This window comes from Uloborus diversus, chromosome 8 (genome assembly GCF_026930045.1).
Source record: "Uloborus diversus isolate 005 chromosome 8, Udiv.v.3.1, whole genome shotgun sequence".
Taxonomy (NCBI): Eukaryota; Metazoa; Arthropoda; class Arachnida; order Araneae; family Uloboridae; genus Uloborus; species Uloborus diversus.
In genome coordinates this window covers 145,969,898-145,991,460 of record NC_072738.1, presented here as the reverse complement: position 1 = coordinate 145,991,460, position 21,563 = coordinate 145,969,898, and the positions used below count along the sequence as shown (strand labels likewise).

The following is a 21,563-nucleotide window of genomic DNA, read 5'->3' as shown; positions in this document are numbered from 1 at the left end:
TAATCAAAAGTCCAAATTTTTAGATTTTTATCTCTATTATTTTTTTATTTATGACACTTTGATTTTTCGAAAAACCCTCTTTTTTTCATGGATGTTTGAACATAAAATGGACGATAATTCAGCACCAAATATAGATAGAATGATTTGGTAAAAAGCATTTTAAAGTACATTAGTTGCTGTTTAATTGGATATGCAACACGACTACATTCAGAAAATTTTTAATTTTTAAAAAACGAAATTTAAATTTTAAATTTAAATTTCTCAGAAAAGGTATAATGAATTTTTTTTAAAAAATTCTCAAAAATTTGTGTGTATTTTATCTTTATTTGTGCAAAGTTTCAAGTTGGGATCTCAATGGGATCATAGTTTTATGCATTTTTAAATAAAATTTGACTTATGAAATAATGACATTTTTCAGATTCTAACTAGTTAAATATAGGGTTCTCTTACTAAGGATGCTCTAGTAAGTAGTAATTGATCATGACTATGCTTGAAATGAGCTGACATGAATTTGTAGATTGGTACCCCCCCCCTGCCACACAACCACTTTTTATCTTTTTTTTTTTTCAAAACTGTATTTAAAAAAAAAAAAAGCTGGCACGTAAGAGTTATAATCATAATAAACTGGGATGCACGCTGCTAAACACCAGTAGTGACTAAGGCTTATAAATGGGGGGGGGGGGGCGGTCATAAAAACTAAAAGTCAGAAAAACTTTAACAGACAAATAGAATCACTCATTTGCAGCTTTTTTTTTTCCTTTCGAAAAGTGGGACGATAAGGGGAGGGGGAAAGGGAGGGGGAAGAACAATCTGGAATGAAGCTTAACAACATGTAAGGTTATGCTCAAACTAGCAAAATTTGTTTGATCTATAACTGCTTTTAATATATGCATAAATAGATCTCGCTGCATTGCTCTCCTTTACAACTGAAACTAAAAAGAAAACTAGCATTAAAGAAAAGAAGAACGCCGCACTCCAAATGTTGTAGAAAGACAGTTTTATGCGGAGATACATATATGCTTTCTTTTACAACTGAAATTAAAAGAAAGCTAGCATTAAAGCAAAGAAAAAACAGCTGCACTCTAAATGTGTGGAAAGACGTTTAGTTTTATGCGGACAGACATATGATCTGATATTTAGATTGATTTTTAGTTTAGTGTGAAAAGAATGAAATAAAATGGGGGGAAACACTCCTATTTTGCTATGATTTGGAACAAACTATTTTTTTCCTCCCTCCAAAATTGAAAGTTGGAGCAGGGGTAGGGGATGAAATGAATCATAACTTTCCTTATCAGATAGTGAGTTAATCAAGTACATTTTGTGAAGTTCGGATTGAAAAAGAAACACTTGGTCAGAAAAAAAAAGCGTCAGGTGAGGCGTGATACTATTATAGTGTTAATCGTATGTGTGGGGGGGGGGGATGTACTTCGTCTTGCTTTAAAGAAGAACATTTACCAGCTTTTTATATGCTTTCTATTCATTTTGTTTTATTTTATTAACTTATTTATTTTTTGCGTTTTGAAAATAGTTTTGAAAAAAGTAAAATAAAAGTGGTTGTGCTGGGGGGAGGGGGCTTTTTCTTGCTTTAAACAAGATTATTTAACAACTTTTAATAAGTTTACTATTTATTTTGTTTTATTTATTTATTTATTTAATTTTAATTTTCGAAATATTTTGAAAAAAAATAAATAAATAAAAGTGGTGGTGGGGGGGGGGGCTTACCAATCTACAAATTCATGTCAGCTGATTTCAAGCATAATCATGATCAATTACTACTTCCCATGTTTAACTAGTTAGAATCTGAAAAATGCCATTATTTCATAAGTCAAATTTTATTTAAAAATTCATAAAAATATGATCCCATTGAGATCCTAACTTGAAACTTTGCACAAATAAAGATAAAATACACACAATTTTTGAGAATTTTTTTAAAAAAAATTCATTATACCTTTTCTGAGAAATTTAAATTTCATTTTTCAAAAATTAAAAATTTTCTGAAATTAGTCATGTTGCATATCCAATTAAACAGCAACTAATGTACTTTAAAACGCTTTTTACCAAATCTTTCTATCTATATTTGGTGCTGAGTTATCGTCCATTTTATGTTCAAACATCCATGAAAAAAAGCGGGTTTTTCGAAAAATCAAAGTGTCATAAATAAAAAAATAATAGATATAAAAATCTAAAAATTTGGACTTTTGATTACCTCGAAGGGTACAATCGATGAGCCAAATTTCAAAGAAATACAAAAGGATGAGGGAAAAAATTTCCCAAATTTTGGATCACTTGACATGGAATGACCCAAAAACAACTTTTTAAAGATACTCGTGAAGTTCCGAACAATTTTTTTTTTTGTGATTTTTTTATGCAGTGCGGTCCCTATCCACCGCATAAAAACAGGTTTGGGTGTACTAGAATTTGGCACATGACAGTAAAAACCATTGGGAAGGAATAATTAGTGAGAATTGTGAAGGAATATAAAAGGAGGGTGGTTACGTAACTCAAGTAACTTTTAAGTTTAGCCATTTTGGATCGGATTTTTCATTGTTGCGGAGCCACGGATACCAGAGCAAAGTTTTGGGCTTTGCCAAATTGGTCAAAAGCAATATTTTATTTAATAAACAGGTCATGTGCTGCTAATAATAGCTCGCAGGGAGAAATCACCAAATGCGGTTACTTGGCAGAAAAGACAACCACTCAAACACGCACTCCAAAGCTGATGCGTCGTCGGCTCGTCTATGTATTGTGGTCTCACCTCAATGTCGTCTGTATCGCTTCGTATATTCACGCTAGAGACCTTGTGTGTGCAGGTCAGCACAAACCTAAAGACTGCAGAAAACCCTCAAACTTACCACCCCCATGTTTCCATTGCAAGGGTGAACATCTTGCAAATTTTAGAAGTTGTCCAAAACGACAAAATCTCATCGTCCCCTTGAATCGGAGAAATAAATCTGAAACTTGCACCTACCTGGGTCCCTCGCCCAAAATCTCAAATGCTGTTAATGAAAAACAACAGGTCCCCCCCCTGTTTATCCCAAGTCAAATAACACTGTTCTCGATAAGTTAACAATTACCCTCCAAAATCTCCTGCTTGAACTGCGTGGATAGTGGATTCAAATGTGTGTCTCTGCTAGCTTCCAGTTTATTTTCTCTCTACGTTTGATGCTACCGAATTTGGTTTTCCCGCCATTACTGTCTGTTGAGTAGGCGTGGCTTACAGCGGCGAATTTACAACCGTCCAATGAGCATGCCGCTTGACTATTCCCGTCACTGAAGGTGGAAATTACTTGTTTCAGCTGAAGTTCCATTTCAAATCCTTGCGAATTTTCATATGAATAATTATTGTCACTCTTTCCTTCCCTTGCCGCTCAATAATTTTTATTATTGATTGAAGTTTTCTTTAGAGACGTGGGCCTAACCAGCGATCTTCAAGATAAGTGTGGTAGGCAATTCTCCTAATTTATTAGGTCTAGCTTATATTGCTTAACTCTTAAGTTTTCAACTGAGACTGATCAAAAGGGCCATTAAGCTCTACCATCAATGACGCCATCCGAATGAAGTCACACTGGAGGTTGCTCGATACTTAAAGCCTCCATTCGTTTCATAGAGTAAAGAAATTACATACTAAGAGAGGCCCCGCTATACTAAGAAATTGAAACCGGAAGTTGCACCGCTGAATCCCAAGATCCTTAGCTTCTAGAGATACATCTTGATTCAAAACACTCCATTACTGAATCTCAATTGGTTGTTAATTTAATCTTGGATATCGTTGCAAGTTTATGAGGCACGTTTTCGAAATTGGAGGATATTTCGATAACTGGGAATCTGGCTCGGTCGTCTTATTTTCGGCGGAGATAATTTTATTTTGGTAACCCTGCTGATTTATAGTAACCCTATGTGAGTAGATGTTTCCGATCTCTTTGTTTTGATTTGCAAAGAAAAATACCTCTCGTGCAGGCGTTGGAGCCAAAAATTGAAGCCAATGAAGAAAGATCGCCAGATTCCCAATTATCGAAATATCCCCCGAAATTGCATTAAAACATGAATTAAAATGCAAACCAATCCGCCAACTACTTTATACGGCCCCTTTGCGAGATTGGTAAAAACTATTCTCGCGAAGCGATCATGTTATTATAAACCCGCTCATCATTGCACCGCTGTATCCCATAATTCCGGCTTCAATTTCATCTCCTTTTTACCATAGACGGGAACTCTCGATGTATAATTTCTTTACTCTATGATTCGTTTGGGATTTTTGATGCAATAAATTATCATTTTGCTTTCATTTTGTAATCACATTCTAATTTCAATGTTGCCATTACATGTGTAAAATTTTGTCAAATTCTAACTACTCCATCTGGTTGCATTTGTGTATAGAGCAGTGTGTTTGTTACACATGATTTCGGAATTTGTATTGTTAGTCTTTCTAGTTATCATTGGTATAAAATTTAAGTAAATGGCAAGCATTGACCGAAGAAGATAATAGTTGAGTAACTTTAATATATAGATTGCTTTAAAAAAAAAAAAAAAAAAATGAATACCATATTTTGAAGATCTACCTGCACATAGTCTTTTCCGCAAGTGGGATCGTTTTCGATGTCGAATCTGCCGACGAATTCCAGCATAATTAAATAACCAGGTACTTGTTCAATTGTCCATTTGCACTCTATATTGTTAACGTATCGGGATGGATATCCGGGAGATGATATGCTGCCTTGCGACATATGGATTAACCCGCCACAGCCTGGAATTAAAAAGGAAAAATTGATACCAAATCAGGCGTTTAGTATTAAAACCAACTTAATGCATGAATTTTTAAAGGTGTTTTCATTGCATAATGCTTCCTGATGGATATTTTTAACCGACTTCAAAAAGGAGGCGGTTATCAGTTCATACCGTATGTATGTTTTTTTTTTTTTTTTTTGTCCACTCATAGCGTCTCACCTAGTGAACCGATTTTGATGATTCTTTTTTTAATGGATAGGTGATGGCTCAACTTAGGTCCCATTACTTTGTTTGACCATATTTGTTCTTTAGAAAAAAGTTATGGGCAAAAAACAGTAAATTTTATGCAATTTCCCTATTAAATGATATTGTAGCGAAGTTCGCACTTTTCATTCGTGGATAACGGTGGCTCAGTGGTAGAATTCTCGCCTCCCACACGAGCGGCCCGGGTTCAAATCCCGACTAGGACAAAGTGAATTTTACTAAAATTTCGTTTCTACTGTTTCCCGTTTTTTCTCGAATGTTCTGTTAATTTCTGTATCTTTCCAAGTTTGGAAAGTTCCAGCACTTTCTCAAGTTGTATATAAGGAGATGTAACGTTCATTCGTAGTTCTGAATAAAGATCTCGAGTTGAGACTAACGAGTATTCGCTTCATTTGGCTTTCACATTGTCTTCGCTATCTTCATCTACGCGACAATATGAAACTCATTGTTATAAAAGTTTGGTGTCATATAACAGTAACATTAATAGTAATTGTAATGATAATTTTGAATAAAACTTTTACTGAAATATCTACATTTACACTAAAAAGAATGAAATAAAAAAATTTTGGAAAGAAAAAAAATAGAACCGACTTCAAAATTGCTCTAAAAAGTGAAAAATAATTTTATTCTTTAAACACCATCGATAATACTTTTAAACATAATTTTTGAAGTTGGCGCAAAAACAAAAAGTAAAATCCATTGTAACCATGCTTCGTTCATATTTTTATCAAAAAATCATCCAAAGTTAGGAACGAAACATTTATATCGTTACTCAAATATGCTGTCAGCAATGTGTAATGCATGTGGCAGTGAAGAAACTGGACCTGGTTAAATTTATACTTGTAGTTGAGTTATGGCTGTGAATGATTTTATCGATCGTTTTTGCGCCAATTTCAAAAATTATGTTTAAAAGTATTATCGATGGTGTTTAAAGAATAAAATTATTTTTCACTTTTTAGAGCAATTTTGAAGTCGGTTCTATTTTTTTTTTCCAAAATTTTTTTATATCACTATAAAGTCGCCCGGATGAAAATTGCTTCTGCATTTGATCGCAGCAATTGCCTGTTTGGTGCTATTTTGATAGCTGAAATTGTAACCCTAACTCCAGTGGATGAACCCTCAACTCCAGTGGGTAGCGTTCATTGTTGACCACTTTTTCGTTTCTTCATTTCCCTGAAATGACAGTCGTACCAGTAAAACAGTTTTAAGTTACCATAGCCCGTTCAGCCCTGTCACAATAAAGCAAATCCCTGCATTTTAAACATTACCAAAATACACTGTCAAATTATCATGCCGTGGCGCGAGTTCACATTGTTGATGACATCAGGAGCGTTACTCCGTCATTGGCTGTTATATATGTATGAGGATGCTTCTTGATGAATATTATTATGCTACAAAGTAATTTGGTGTGCGCTCAACACAATTAGTCTTTACTGCAAAATATTTGAAAGTTTAATACAACAATCAAGTTTTGGTTTGAAACGCCGCAAGTAAAAGTAAATTACAACCTCTACCTTAATTATCTATGTGCTAAATTACCGTAATCAAGCTCAAAAAAGAAATACGTCCTTAATTCATTAAAATGATCGCTTTTCTCTAATATTTTTTGATGCAGTGCGGTGTTTTTAATTCCTTTTTCTGCAATTTACATTGCTTATTGCTTTCACAATGTCACTCCGTTCGTTTCTCGCTCGTGTGTTTCTTTTATTATTATTAGCTAACTAATCACATTTTCTATTTCTATTATTTAAAAATTTCTACTAGGGGAAAAGGGGGCAGATGTGAACATTTTTTTTTTCATTTCTTAATTTCTCAAAAAAAAAAATATTATCAATTTCTCACAGAAAACCTACGATTCAATAGTCTTTTCTTAGTGCCATGGAATTTTTCGGATTTTTTTAAAAAAATATTTCTTTACTTTATGCAATTTTTGAGCAATCACGATTGCTTATTGCTATCATTTTATTTTCCCGCCAGCACCCTCTGCAGCATCACCATCGACCGGCTCCTCACGATGCTGCTCCTATAGCGAAAACCGTCTCCAGGTTGCGTCCATGTCCTAGACTTACACACACCCACACGCACACACACACGTGCGCACACACACTCGAACACACACAAGCGCGCACACACACACACGCACACACACACATTCACAAACACATACACACACACAAACACATACGCACACATACAGACACCTACACATACACACAAACAAACACTTGCACACAACTACCCACACATTCATGCCAGCACAGACACAAGCAGATATGCCTACACACACATACACATACCCCGCCCCACGCACACAAACACGCATACACACAACTACCCACACACTTATGCCTGCACACAGACACAAACACACATGCCTACACACACATACACATACCCCTACCTACATACAACACACATACCACCCCCCCACACACAAACACACGCGCCTACATACAAACGCACACTCGTGATTGCGAAAAACATAATTTGAATTCAAGATGACAAAATTCAAACTAATTTTTTAAAAATGTCTTCAATTGTTCACATTTGCCCCTATAGAGGGGCATATACGTATGTACCATAAGCATATACGTATGTACCAATTACATTCAAGGATTTGTATCCTATGCTCAGTTTGAAGCGTACAGTAATTGTCATTAAGAAAATATTTTTTCCGAATTATATAACTCTGCTCACTGTCAAATTTTTAAGTTTCATAGCATGTTATAATCACTGGATGGACAAGAAAAAATCTTATAAATCTAAACAATATAAAAAATATTTAATTACGTAAAGTTTATTCTTGTTATATAGTGGGTTTAAGCTTCATACAGAATATGATGATGAATTTAAAATTATTCTAAACTTCAGCTTTTTGTTAAAAGGAAATATTCTGTCTTTATTTTCCTCGCAAATATTACATACCACTAAATTTTTGGCCAATATTTATTGTTTAAAGAATTTAAAAAAATAAAATAATAAATTAAATAATTAATAATTATGTAATGATACTTAACAATAAATTTACAAACTGATTGTAGCAAATAAATAATTATAAATCTTTACATCTCTTTTAACACTTATAATAAGCCTACACTAATATTTATTTAGCGAAGAGGATATGGTAACTGTTCGCATGTGCCTGTACATGTTGTGTTCACAAGTGCCCCGTCATCTACCTTAGAACTAATTTTCAAAAATAAAGAGTTGTTAATTTAATTACAAAATTTAAACATTGTCATAAATTTACGTGAATGCTCATATCATGAATCGCAATAGTTAAATCTAGCTTATTACTTTGTTTAAAATTTGTTTTTACACGAAAAAGGCAGTAATAAAAGTACATCAGCATCTGCTAGAACAAAGAAACTCACCACAGGAACATAAATTGGCTTCTTGGCTCTGAAAGCTTGGTTAAGAAGTAGGGCAGGAACTGCCACTACTTGAGATTTTTAAAAAAAGCTTTGCTTGACGTTATCCTAGTAAAACATACCATGTTCCTATGTGTTCCGTACTCACATGTGCCCCCTTTTCCCCCATATATACTGGAGCTTCTGCACATGAATTTTCATGATCACTCGTGACGAATGAAATTCACGAGTATTGATGGAAAATATAGTGTCTCTATTCTTTACTAATAACTAGTGGCACCCGCACGGCTCGCAAAAAAAAAAATTTTTGCTCAAAAATCGGCCTTAATTTCCATTTTGCTCACCCCCGAATAAATGCTGTTTTTTTTTCGACCCGACCACACGTGGATATATGCATAGGAACGTACAGACATCCGAAATATCCATTTTGACGACCCCCGAGTTAATTGCAGCGAGTTTTCTCGTGACGTCCGTATGTACGTATGTATGTGCGTATGCGCGTATGTATCTCACATACCTCAAAAACGGTATGTCCTAGAAAGTTGAAATATGGTACGTAGACTCTTAGTGGGGTCTAGTTGTGCACTTTCCATCAATCCTGGGGAAATCATTGTTAATTTCAATGCTAACTCAACTGGTGTTATAGCTTGTCAAACACTTGGCGATATATCGTCACAACAATCGCCAACATTTTGGCCGCCAAGTTTTGTCGCCAACTTGGCAAAAAATTTGGCAATTTTGTTTTTAAAATTTTTAAATCTATTTTTAGTTTGGTCAATGTTGGCGACATTTAAAGAATTAAGCACTGAGTCACAGTAAAATTGCCAATAATGGGGAAATAAATCTGTGTAAAACGTTTTTATGCTTCGGTTCGCAAGAAACTAGGGGTGAAAATATTTAGTGTTTCCTTGCTTACTCCAAGGCGCTATTATCATTAAATTGGCGTAAAAGGAAGTCATGTGATGCACACATCAGCTCGTTATACTCTCCTTTTAAGATGGGTGTTTCTCGTATGTTTTATTTCTTCTGTATATTATTGTAACGGTATTTAAATTTTTATCCTTAAATTCGGCAGTTCATTTTTTAAAATATAGGTAAGTAATCGATCCGTAAATGACTCTTTCGAATTCAAACTTTGTACTAACGTATCTTAATACGAACAAGGTATACATTATTCTATTTAGAAACGTTGATTTACTAAAGAAGTTTAGTGGATTTTCTAAAATCGAAACGCTTGCCATCGCTTTATTAATGCGTATAAGTTTTCATTTTACGTAAAACACAAATGAATTATTTTACAAGTTTGTTTGAAACGGACTATATTTGAAATAGTTGCATAGTAATATATTAATAGTACAGAACTGATGCTAGAATTCGTTAAGTTAGGCTTGCTAAACTCTGGTTGAGCGTCCTGCTTTTTAGTCACATTGTAATCTTCCACTTTTTTGTGACTGTTAAAAAAAATATGGAAATAAGAACAAGTAAAATTAATACTGAGCAAAACGTATTACACAATGTTGTGACGTTACGCAGAGGGGGAAACGTCACAACATTACACATTGTGACGTTCACACAATGTTCTTTTTAGCATTTAAAAAGATTTTTAAGCTCTTTGGGTGGTTTAGTTAGAAAATTATACCCGTAATAAAAGACCAATAAATATTTTTTTTTCACTTTAACTACTTCGTTTGTGTGACTGTGACCAGGAAACCATACGTCAGTGTAAAGTGAACAGGAACGTTATGTGACCAGGAAACCATATGTTAGTGTAAAGGGACCAGAAACGTTATGTGACCAACAAACCATACGTAAGTAGTCATGAAACAAATTTAAATACGTAGCAGTTATAAGAGACAAGGGATTTTTTTTTTCTTTGGAGTCGAAATCATTTACTCTCGTCCCCTTATTATCGAAATAAACAATTGTAAAGTTGGAAGATATTTTGTAAAAACGTTGCGAATTTTAGCTCGAAAAGGACAGTGAAACAGTCGCTGCAGCTTCATTAACATTCACGTCTGTATTCTAATCACCGTTTCCAGAACCTTCCATTTCTCGCTGAATGTGATGATTTTCTTTAAACAGATTGATTTTAAAACTATATATTTCTTTACGGGGAAAGAGGGCAAATGATTTAGGCGACAAAAAATGCATTTGACTATAATATTTCATTTGCTTATTTAATTAACTATATTTCATTGTTTCACTTTTTATGTGTACTTCTGGTGAGTCGGTCGTACCTTAATTACTACCAAAATTCTTTATACGTTAAATTTATAATATGAAAAAAAAACAACCTTGAACTAAAACAATAATGCATTTCATCGATGTGGAAAACATTAATATCAGTTCTTACCTCTTTGTAACTCTTTAGTGGACATTTTAAAACCAGGAGCAGTCCCGTATGCATCCGAATGGAATATTACGGATAGTACTTTACTGCTTGAAACAATTGGGATTGGATTCGCAGTTCCACAGAATTTGCCGACTATTGGAGATGCAATGTGGTATCCATCGCGTACCAAAACATAATCCTTGCTGCAGTCACTCTCTAATCGCAAGTCTACGGTCGTCAACTGCAACAATAATTAAATTAATTTAGTTCGAGCTAAGATTATAAACCCCGCAGAGTAAAAAATACATAAGAAGAAGTTCCGTCCAAAACTAAACGAGCGTACTTTCCCGTATACCAATATCAACTTTCTAGTATCTGATCAAAATTCTCAAAATTTGCTAAAATAGCAAACTATTTTGTACCAAATTTTTAAAAATATTTTAAGCCGATTTCTGGAAATAAAATATCCCTCGCTCATTTAAAGAATTTGATGTGTAAAAAATAAATAAACGAACAAATAAAGTAGCAGCGTCTTTTAAAGAAAGCAGCAAATATTTTATTGCAAAAAACAAATCTGTAGCGGCTTTAGAAAAAAAGAAATAAAAAAAAATAAAATTAATAAGGTCAATAAAATAAAAAAAAACATACCCAGAAAAAAAATCGTTTGTTTTTCCCTTGTTACCAAAAAATTATTTTAAAAATGAATTAATGTAATTTCAAAAATGAATAAAAACAATAAAATGCCAACTAAAAGAAATAATTTTTATTGTCGAAAAAAGAAATCGCCAGACAAATATCCTTATGTAGAAACATAAAGGACTCCGAATTTCTCCGCCAAAAACTGAACACAAAAATTAAAAAGAGTGAAAATAGAAACAAATCATATTAACAATAATTATTTCCCAGTAAATACCATTTCTGCGGAGTCGGAGTAGGAGTCAATCTCGTTTTTGGACTAAAGAGTCAGATTCAAAAGTCAAAAGATTTTAATTCAAATACTCGGAGTTGGAATCGGTCATTTCTCTTAGAGTCCGCAAGTCTGCCAATGTTTGCGGAGTCGGAGTTGAACTTATTTCGAGATAAAGGAGTCGGAGTCAGTCATTCTTCCTCCCTTTGTAAATGTTTGCCAAAGCTACGAAGTCAGTTTTGAAGTCGGGGAGTCGGAGTCCGACAAATTTTTGGGAACAGGAGTTGGAGTTGGAGTCAGGTGCCCCAAAATTCTCGGAATCGGAGTTGGGAGTTTTTCGTCAAAAGCTATTTCGAACAAAATTTGTTTGAAGTAAGTCCGCCTTCAAGTTCGCAATCTGCATTGCCTTTCAGTTTCCCCGTGAGCGCTAAGGTTAGGGGATTTGAACTGCTCAAAACTGAATGGAAAATTGTTCAAATCAAAAAGATATTTTATATACATGTGTGTTTTATCAAAAACTTTTTCCTACGTAGTTCGGAATAGGGTTATTTCTTTCAGTCAAAAGTACTACTTTTATTCACTGAAATTGATAGAATAAGCAAAAATAATAACATGGGCCCAGAAAATACTTTCATTTTCCCGACAGTTATTTTTTAATGAATTTTTTTAAATTGTCCGATTTTTCAAACAAGGCGTGGTCTTGATGACGTCACAAATGATGCATTTTGGGGCACCTTTCTACAGCGTTTCCACGTTATGATAATCAAAAAGCGAATTAAACATTGCGCTCTACGTTTGCTATCAACTATATCGTTGCCAATACACGTGAGTAAAGATACGAATTAAATATTTTGCTCTGTGAATGGCAACACTGAATGGCATTTCATCATTTGTGATATCGTCGGTAGAAATATAAACAATTGAAGCGCGCTGATTTAAGTATTTTTTTTAAATGTTAAACTTAAGCAAATTATTTCTTTCAGAAAAAAATACTTTTAAATTTTTTGAAACTACCCCATTGCCTTGAATTTCGTCGTAGGCACAATGTTAATTTTTTTTGAACTGTTAAAAATTGAACGAAAAACAGTTCAAATCAAAAAGTGAACTATGGGAATGAGCTGTTCTCGCCGAGATCTTTTAAACAAAACAAATTTAGTTCGAATCGGACTATTCAGTCAAAAGATATTGGGGGGGGGGGGGGCAAATAGATCGACATTTTCCCGCATCTCAATACCCTACTTCCCAAATTTAATATTTTTTAGATACATTAAGCCTTATCTTTCATACTTTTTCTTCTTTTTCTGACTTTTACTGGGAAAGAAGGCTAAAAAAAATGTGTAAGCTCACAAGTATTAATGGGTGTAACGTTACACGAATTCTGAAGTGTGTAGTATCATTGTTTTAAGAACTCAAATTGTTGGAAGGAACCTTGCACTATGGTTCGTGTAGAATTCAAAGCGTATGCGTAAATATCAAAATCGGTGCAAAGCAGGTAAACTCTTATTGGCGACACGAGAACCGGCTTTGGTAGCCGAGCGGTAAAAGCTCTTGCTTTGCAACTTGTCTCGTCTATGAGATTCAATTTGTGGTTTTGGACATCACTCAGGTCGTTTCCTCTCTTAGTGCAATAATTAAATATGTGTTTTTTGTATTTAAAATAAATAAATATCGTATGGTAGAATCCATGTCAATTCAACAAAGGTTGTAACATGATGGTCTCTGATTTTTTTTTTTTTTTTGAATTTAACATATGTTATAATTCATAAAAAAATTTAGAAATACTTTTTTTTGTTTCGCCCAAAAAAAAATCTCTGGGCCGAAATAAAGGCCGCCAAAGATGGCGATCCTGTCATGATTTCTCACTTGGGATTTTCGTCAAAATCTTTAAAGTACATTATCTCAGGAACGGTAGAATGAATACATTTTGTTGCGGTTTGTTTTTATTTGAAAGGATATTTTTCTTGTTTAAAAAGCATATGCTACATTTTGAAATGTGTGCTTTAGCTTTTTTTTTTTGCCACCGTCTTTTGGAAAAAAAAAAAGTTTAAAATAATATTTTTGATTTTTCTCAATATGTTTTTTAGTTGATTAGTACCACTTAGCACTGCGTTAAATGAAAAGGAGAGCTTCTACTTTTTCGTTTAACAGATTTTAGAGGCATTTGAAAACAATTGCAGACCTGAAAATTCAAAAAGATTTTCTGCAACAAGTGGCCAGAAAACACTTTTAACTAGTTTATATAGCGAAATTTTCATTTTGAGTCTCTACTTTATCCATTAGTTTTATTTTTTATGAAAACTAGAAAGCGGTCTCCAGCCGATTCGCCGTATTTTCCCCACGCAACCTTTCAGTGTAGCGCCGAAAGAATTGTTAAACTAAATGTTCTCACTAAATTTCATATCCTGAATAAAATGGCAGCTCAAAATGAAAATTTTGCTACATAACATAATTAAAAGTGTTTTCTGGCCACTTGTTGGGAAAAACTTTTTTGAATTTACAGTTCTGCAATTACGGAAAGAGTTCCTTAAAAACCCTCATTTTTTCAAATGCCTCTAAAATCTGTTAAACGAAAAAGTGGAAGTTCTTCTTTTCAGGGAACATAGTGCTCAGTGGGTCTAATAAACTAAAAAAATTAAAATTTTTGAAATTGACATGTTTGAGAAAAACCAAAAACATTATTTTAAACTTCTTTTTTAAAAGACGGTGGAAAAAAAACTAAAGCACACATTTCAAAATGTATAGCATATATTTTTAAACAAGAGAAAATATCCTTTTAAATGAAAAAAAACGGAAACAAAATATGTTCTACCGTCCTTGAGATAATGTACTTTAAAGATTTTGACCAAAATCCCAAGTGGGAAATCACGACAGGACCGCCATCTTTGGCGGTCTGTATCTCAGCCTGGGAAATTTTTTGGGCAAAAAAAAACGTATTTTTTAATTTTTTATGAATTTTTAACATATGTCAAATTCAAAAAATCAGAGACCAGCATGTTACAGCCCTTGTCGATTTGACATGGATTCTACCATAAGATTTATTTATATAATAATTATACTTATATTTTCTGAACTTGTGTCTCTAATTACCTTTTCTTTGTACTTGCAACTTGTGAAAACCTGCGCATTCAGTGTAAAGGTATTTTTGTGGCTTTAAATACAAAAAAATAGTAATGTCCTGTTTTTTTTTTTTTTTTTTTAAATGTGCTAAAAATTATTTTTAACAAAATTGCTTTCATTTTTAGTCAATCTTATTCGGGCAGTTGGGAACTTTCTTAGAACATTCAAGATTGGATGCTCTACGTTCGGGAAAAAGCCAATGATATATACTATCTTTCTCTCTCTCTGTCGGTCTGTCTGAACTACGTATTACGGGATTTGGTCGAAAGAATCTGATTTTTATGTATACGTGCTAACGTATTTCTTAACTTTTTATGGATTTTAACATATGTTAAATTTTGAAAAAATCCGAGATCATCATGTTGAATTGCTCTTGTTGACCACAGCTCTTCTGCAAATTGAATCCCTGAATTTGCCGGAATAGCCTCAGGAGTATTTGAGACATTTTTTGCCGTATTTTTTTTTGGGATGGGGGGGGGGGGGCGGGTCCAACAAGCTTTCGTTTTTGCTACATATGCACAAGATTTTGAGCTTTGCACATCTCTACTCATTCAGAATAATGTTTACGGTTATTGTAATGCTCTTTTTACCCTCCAAATTAAAAAAAAAATGGCTCTGAATCAGAGGAGGGGGGATTCTAAAAAGGGGGCTTAATGGAGGGAAAAGTGGTCGTAATTGGAAACAAGGGGTCATTTTACTTAAGAATCAGTCAGAAAATGTCTTTTTGAATTAAGACCTGCGATTCAACTCGTATGCAACGTGCAACATTGACAAGATTGTTTTTATTTATTTATTTATTTTTATTTATTTATTTATTTATTTTTATTTATTTATTTTTTGCATCGCGAAAATGTTTTTGGACATGGGAGTCATAGAAGCGAGTCTTATACTCTCATTCTGCACCGAAATTTCTTTTACAAACATCTTTTTTAAAAAAGCAGAATAAAATGTTCATTTTTCGTGATTTTTATAACATTTCTGGGGGGGAACCCCCCCCAAGTCCCCCCTTTTGCTATCGTTGTCCATGATCTTGAACTTTGAACCTCTCTTGCCCTTCAAAACTATGTTAGCAGATAATATAAAGCTCCGTTAACATCAAAATAAATAAATAAATAAATAAAAATAAATAAATAAAAATAAATAAATAAATAATAATAATAATTGCTCTGAAACTAAGGAAAATTAAAGCAAACTTGGGGGTCTTTAAAAAAAATTGGTTCGTATAGGGGGAAAACGGAGGTCATATTTGGATTCAGGGGGTCATTGACGAAATGACAGAAGCATTTTGAAGGGCTTTTTTTGCCACACAGTGTATGGATGAAAAATTTCTCGCCAATTGGCTATGTTCCTTTACTCGCCCATGTTACGATTCCACGTTATGATAATTTCGTGATCTACTCTTCCACATTATGATAATTTGCTGAGTAAAATTTTCTTAAATTTGGAACAGAAAAAGAACAAAATCGAATTTTTTGAAAAACCGCTTCGAGGTGCACACCCCCATGCTACAAACTAATTCTGTGCCAAATTTCATGAAAATCGGCCGAACGGTCTAGGCGCTAGGCGCGACATAGAGATCCGGAGAATCCCATAGAATGAAACATGGCGTGGCCAAGTTCCCACTCTTTACGATCTCACAATACTATATTTAGAAAATTATAACAATATCTTACTTGTACTTCTTCTCCCTCGGGCACGTTGATCAGCCAATGACAATCTGTGTTGGGTGGATAACCATCGGGATATCCCGGAGATGAGATAGTTGCATTTGTTCCATCCAGTATTCCCCCGCAATCTAGCAGTGATAAATAAGAACAAACTCTATATCCACAGTCCACAACTTAAAATAAAATAAAAAATAAACTTATTTAACTTTCTATGAGTTGATTGAAGTCAAAAACCCTTAAACAGTATTACCGGACTCTTTTTTTAAACAGTAGTTGGACATAGGGAAAAGTGCAATAGCGGGGCAAAGTGAAATGGTGAAATATTGACTCTGCTTTTACCTCCACCTATCTGGTATTATTTTAACTATATAGTACCATATGTTGTCTATTCCAGTCAGGAAACAAATTCAAAACCAGTCAAAAACACAGGCAATTTTGAAAAATTGATACTCATATTGTAATATTTTGTCGTAAGTCAAAAATTATTTTTGTTACTATAAAATGATAAATATCTTGTTATTAACGTCTTAATTTTAATTTAAACTTCCTAATATTCAATGCAGTTTAAATTTAATTAATATTAAGTTTATTTGTATTTTAAATAAATTGTACAATCAGTCAAATACATGCAGGGCAAAATGAAATAGTTTGTTTCATTTATTCATTCAATCATTTAATAGAAATCACTTCCGTTTTCATACATTAATTAATTCATTTACATTAATTCATTTAGTAATTCACTTACACACACTTATTCATTCACTCACTTATATTCTTATTCATTCTTTTACTCGCTCAATTATTTTTCTTCATACATTAATTGATTTATTCATTTAATTGTTCATTTATAGTTTCATTATCTTTTCATTTATTCATTCTTTTGATCAAAAAATTGTTTTATTATCGAATAGAAAATATTTCATTAGAATAATATTTTATTTTTCACTCTGACCCATGAAAATAAAAGTGAAAAATTTCCACTTTTTTTGAAGGTTCAAATTTATTGCCAAAAATAAAAAAATACTGTTTCGACGCAAGTTTTATTATAAAATACAATGTTCTTTCTCTATGTACCGTAATTTTCAAAACAAATTTCCGATTTGTTCCTTTTGAAAGAACTTAGTTATCTTAGCGTTTCTCTTTGCCCCACATTCCCCTACCATAGAAAGTCCTCAGATGAAAAGAATAGTCCAGGAACTCTAAGAAGTATACTGAGCTAATAAGGCATAGGCAGTTTTTTTTTTTTCAGTCACTCTGACCGTTGCATTTTTTTTTCCATCGGTAAACCAGTTTGTAGAAATTATAGCATTGGAGTTACCTCAATATGACTAATTATTTTTTGTCTAATGTAACAAAATTATGACTTTGCAGGTGTTTCTTTAACATATGCCAATGATACAAATCCTCGGGGAAGCATGTAACCTTACAGAGCATTTTCCCAGGTGGCGTATCGGGGTCGGGGAATACCGGGACCGCCACAAATCTTAGAGAGAAGGGGACGACGTATTCTAATACAAACGCTGCAAGATTAACCAAGTCAGTTCTTCAATATAAATCCATCATTTACGATTTCATTAAAGCACAAAATTAGTTAATTAACGTATCCTCATATGTTAAAAATAAAAAGAGAAGGTTCTAAAAGCATATAAAACATTTAAAAGAATTCAATCCAGTTACCTTGAATTTAAATCAATTTATCATGCACTAATCATTTTGTCGTAAAGTAAAATTATTTCTGGAAACTAAGGCAAAGAAAAGAGTAATAAAACAGTAAATGCAAATTAAAATAGTAAAAAATACAAGGCATAATAAACGCTTACGGCATTAAAACAATCAAGTGGAATATGTGATACTTTTTTGCAAAATTTGGCCAATGTGCAATTAAAGAACACAAGAAATCCGCATGGTGCTATACCGAACAAAAGGAATTTCCCATTGCTTAGTGGTAGTTAAGATGGCGTTTGAACCAGTTTGATCCAGGCCCGCAAGATTTTTTCCCCTTTGGCGGCGGTACCGGGAATACCTCCATCGGTTTATCCGATGGGTGGTAGGAGAAAAATAAAATACCTCCGGTGGACCAACAAGTGCAATTCTAACTGTTGGGCATGCTATGGCTTTTGTAACTCAATCTAATACACATATATCCGTGCTGTTTAGAACTAACCATTTAAATGCTGGAAGTATCATCTCTGTCTGGATAGAAATTTGGTTTACATGGACAATCCAAGAGACAAAATTTCAAATCGAGACAATATTTCAACAACAGTTAAAAAAGGTTCATTCTTCACTTACTGCTGACGTTGTATGTTCCTCGTACCCCTCGGACAAGAGAAGATAAATTGGCAACCATTCGAAGTGTTGTTGAGACAAAAGGTGACGTCATTAAAACAGGTGCCGTATAATTCCCACAGTAGCGCGCTAAGTAGTATCTCTTCACTGCAACATAATAATTATAAAAATGACAATCATAATAATTGTGTAGTAGAAAAACATACATTTTATGTGAAAGAAATACAATGCAATATGCTCTTACCAAAATTTTTATTATCCCAAAACCTGAATGCAAAAAGGGGCCATTCATTAATTACGCAGAGATGATTTTGGAAAATTTTAACCCCCCCTACCCTATGTAAGCTTGCGTAAGATTTTTCAACCCCCCCCCCCCCCCATTCTTTCGTAAGATTCCATCTCGTTTTCCAAAATAATAAAATACCGAATCTTACATACTGGAATCGTTAGTAAATTCACTATTTTATTAAACCTTTTGTGCAAAGAAATACTTACTAAAAAGTTGGGAGGTGTCCTTCTCAATTAGTAATGTTAACACGTAATGTTCATCTCTAGTAATATGTAAGGCAACACCTCAGCCATATTTGCAATGTATTTCAAGTTTTACACAAACTGCCGAATGGCAAACCTCATTGTTCAAAAGTAAAAGACGCACGAGATCGTGTTCGATAGATTTTTAATTTAGTTAAGCGACGACATCTTCATGTGTAACAACGTTATGTGTGATGCTTAATAAAGTGTGATTGATTTTTATAATATAATGGAGTCAAATTTATATACGAAATTAGGAAGTTGTTTTGTACCTTCCAGACTTAATTAGTTGGAATCTAGACTAAATGTTTTTCGACATTTTTTTTTTTTTTTTTTTTTTTGATTTTTGATGCTGTATTAATTAAAAATAAAACATGCCATACATAAAGCGATTCTTTTATTACATTTTACACTATTCATTCTTTGTAAAACAAGTGAAAAGCAGCACATCCTAATATGTATTTTACCTTCCAGACGCAAATGAAATATGAGCTCTTCCGAATTACTAGACCGCGCGATTTCTAATGTAAAATATCGACTTGGAAAATATTACGTAAGAATGAGTTTGACCCTTCCCCCCCCCAAATAAGGGTATTAAGAGATCCCCATTTTTCCTCGAGACCCTTACATAATTAATGGATGGCCCCTAACGACGTTACTCTATTGTTATTTGTTGCTAACAGGTTAAAAAACCGTCGAAGCATTCAGAGCTTTTGAAACGAGTTTACTCATGTACCGAGAGGTAGAGATTTTTTAAGAAAGGGTTCACGTGCTTACCCAAGGGAAATTAAAAAAACTACGTGTAAAAACGAATTTGAAAAAAAGGTGTATGTGGTATGAAATTTATGCACCACCAGTTTGCCCAGTTTAGTGTTAACGTTCATTTCTATGAGCTATTGGGGGCGCCATGAAATCCTTAGTAAAGTGCACGTGCATGCCTATGGTTAAAACTGGGGTAGATGATTTTTTTTTTTTCTAATGAGGCTGCGGTAGAGGTAGTGCCTTTTGCAGACCTAGTGCGATCTCCTGGCCTAGCAATCACTCTTTCATGTGGTACCACTATCAGTGGGATGCCATTGGCAAGAGAATTTCGATGCCCAGTTTTCCTACTAGATGGAGGCACCTGGGCTCTATTTGATGTGAAACAGCACTAGGAATTTAATTTTGTCAAGAGATACTCCATGCCAAACGAGTACTCAAGGGATCTTTTACATGTCGCGTAATCATACAACATGGCTGCTGTGGATTTTCCGCATCTTCGAAATTCACCGATGAAAGCCAGGACCAAAACTGTGCCTTTGGGCTTAAGAGACCAGCATTTAACCACTACACCACTCTGTCGGTTAGATAAGATAATTTAGTGGAAATAATATTTCTCGATTGCATTGGTCATTAAATAACAACACTATTGGACCATTCCATGGAAAACGGTCATTTTGTCCTGCACGTAACGCCTCATATATTTCATCAAAAATGTTACTTTAAAATGGTAATGAAAAAAAAGTTGTTGCTTAAAAAATTACAGACGCATGTCTTAGATTTCTCAAGTTAAATATTTCGTCACTACCTTTTTTAATTATTACTTTTTAATTAAATGTGTAAACCGTCAGGTAAGGGACAAAGTGGTTACTTTTTTATAAAATGATTCTATTACTCTGGATGAATTTGGGTTACTTTCGTGATTTACGTACCTGCTTAGGCAAAATCTGCGGAATCATCAAAACCTTCGATTTGCACTCTTAGAACTAAAAAGTTAGAGAACATGCATGTAGAACTAACCAAGCAACCAATATAGAAATCTTACTTCCTGTAACGTAAAGTCCGCCGTCCATGCAGTAGTTCGCCATCACACCAGGAAGGTCCAGGAGATCGAATTTGAATACTAGAGTGCCATTGAAATTTTCCTCATCTACCATTTTCCAGCGGCAGTCGACGAAAGAATCACTTCCAGCTGGTTGAAAAGTCGGAGTGCTGATGTTCCCACTTGGAAGAGGTAGGAAACCTCCACAAACTGAAAATAAACAAAAGAGATAGAGAGAAAAAACTATGGTTAGTGTCTTCTATTGAACTTGTAAATAATAATGTTTACACGTTGATATACAAATACAAATACAAAAGTGACGACCAGCAACAGGCTCTGGGCCCAGCTAGACTGGTCCTAGTCAATTTACAATCCCCAGTGAAGATCAATGGGCCCTCTTAAAACTATCTACTCCTTTGCTCATTACCACCTCTTCCGGTAAACTGTTCCAAGGTTCCACTACCCTGCTAAAATAATAATTTTTCCTAACATCCATGTTAGCCTGAGAATTAAATAGCTTAAAAACAATGACCCCCTTGTCCTGTTTTCAGTGCTAAAC

The 21,563-nt window shown here is 33.9% G+C and overlaps 1 protein-coding gene across 1 annotated transcript in view; it reads right to left on the bottom strand.

Moving 5' to 3' along the window:
• The window catches only part of LOC129228663 (cubilin-like), a 240,137-nt gene that overhangs the window by 70,829 nt on the left and 147,745 nt on the right, over nucleotides 1–21,563 (bottom strand). Inside the window, exons 33-37 of the mRNA XM_054863347.1 lie at nucleotides 21,008–21,214; nucleotides 18,676–18,819; nucleotides 16,390–16,511; nucleotides 10,714–10,933; nucleotides 4,560–4,744 (exon numbers count right to left, since the gene is read on the bottom strand). Of these exons, the coding sequence (XP_054719322.1) occupies nucleotides 4,560–4,744; nucleotides 10,714–10,933; nucleotides 16,390–16,511; nucleotides 18,676–18,819; nucleotides 21,008–21,214 (878 nt within the window). The remainder of the gene's footprint in view (nucleotides 1–4,559; nucleotides 4,745–10,713; nucleotides 10,934–16,389; nucleotides 16,512–18,675; nucleotides 18,820–21,007; nucleotides 21,215–21,563) is intronic.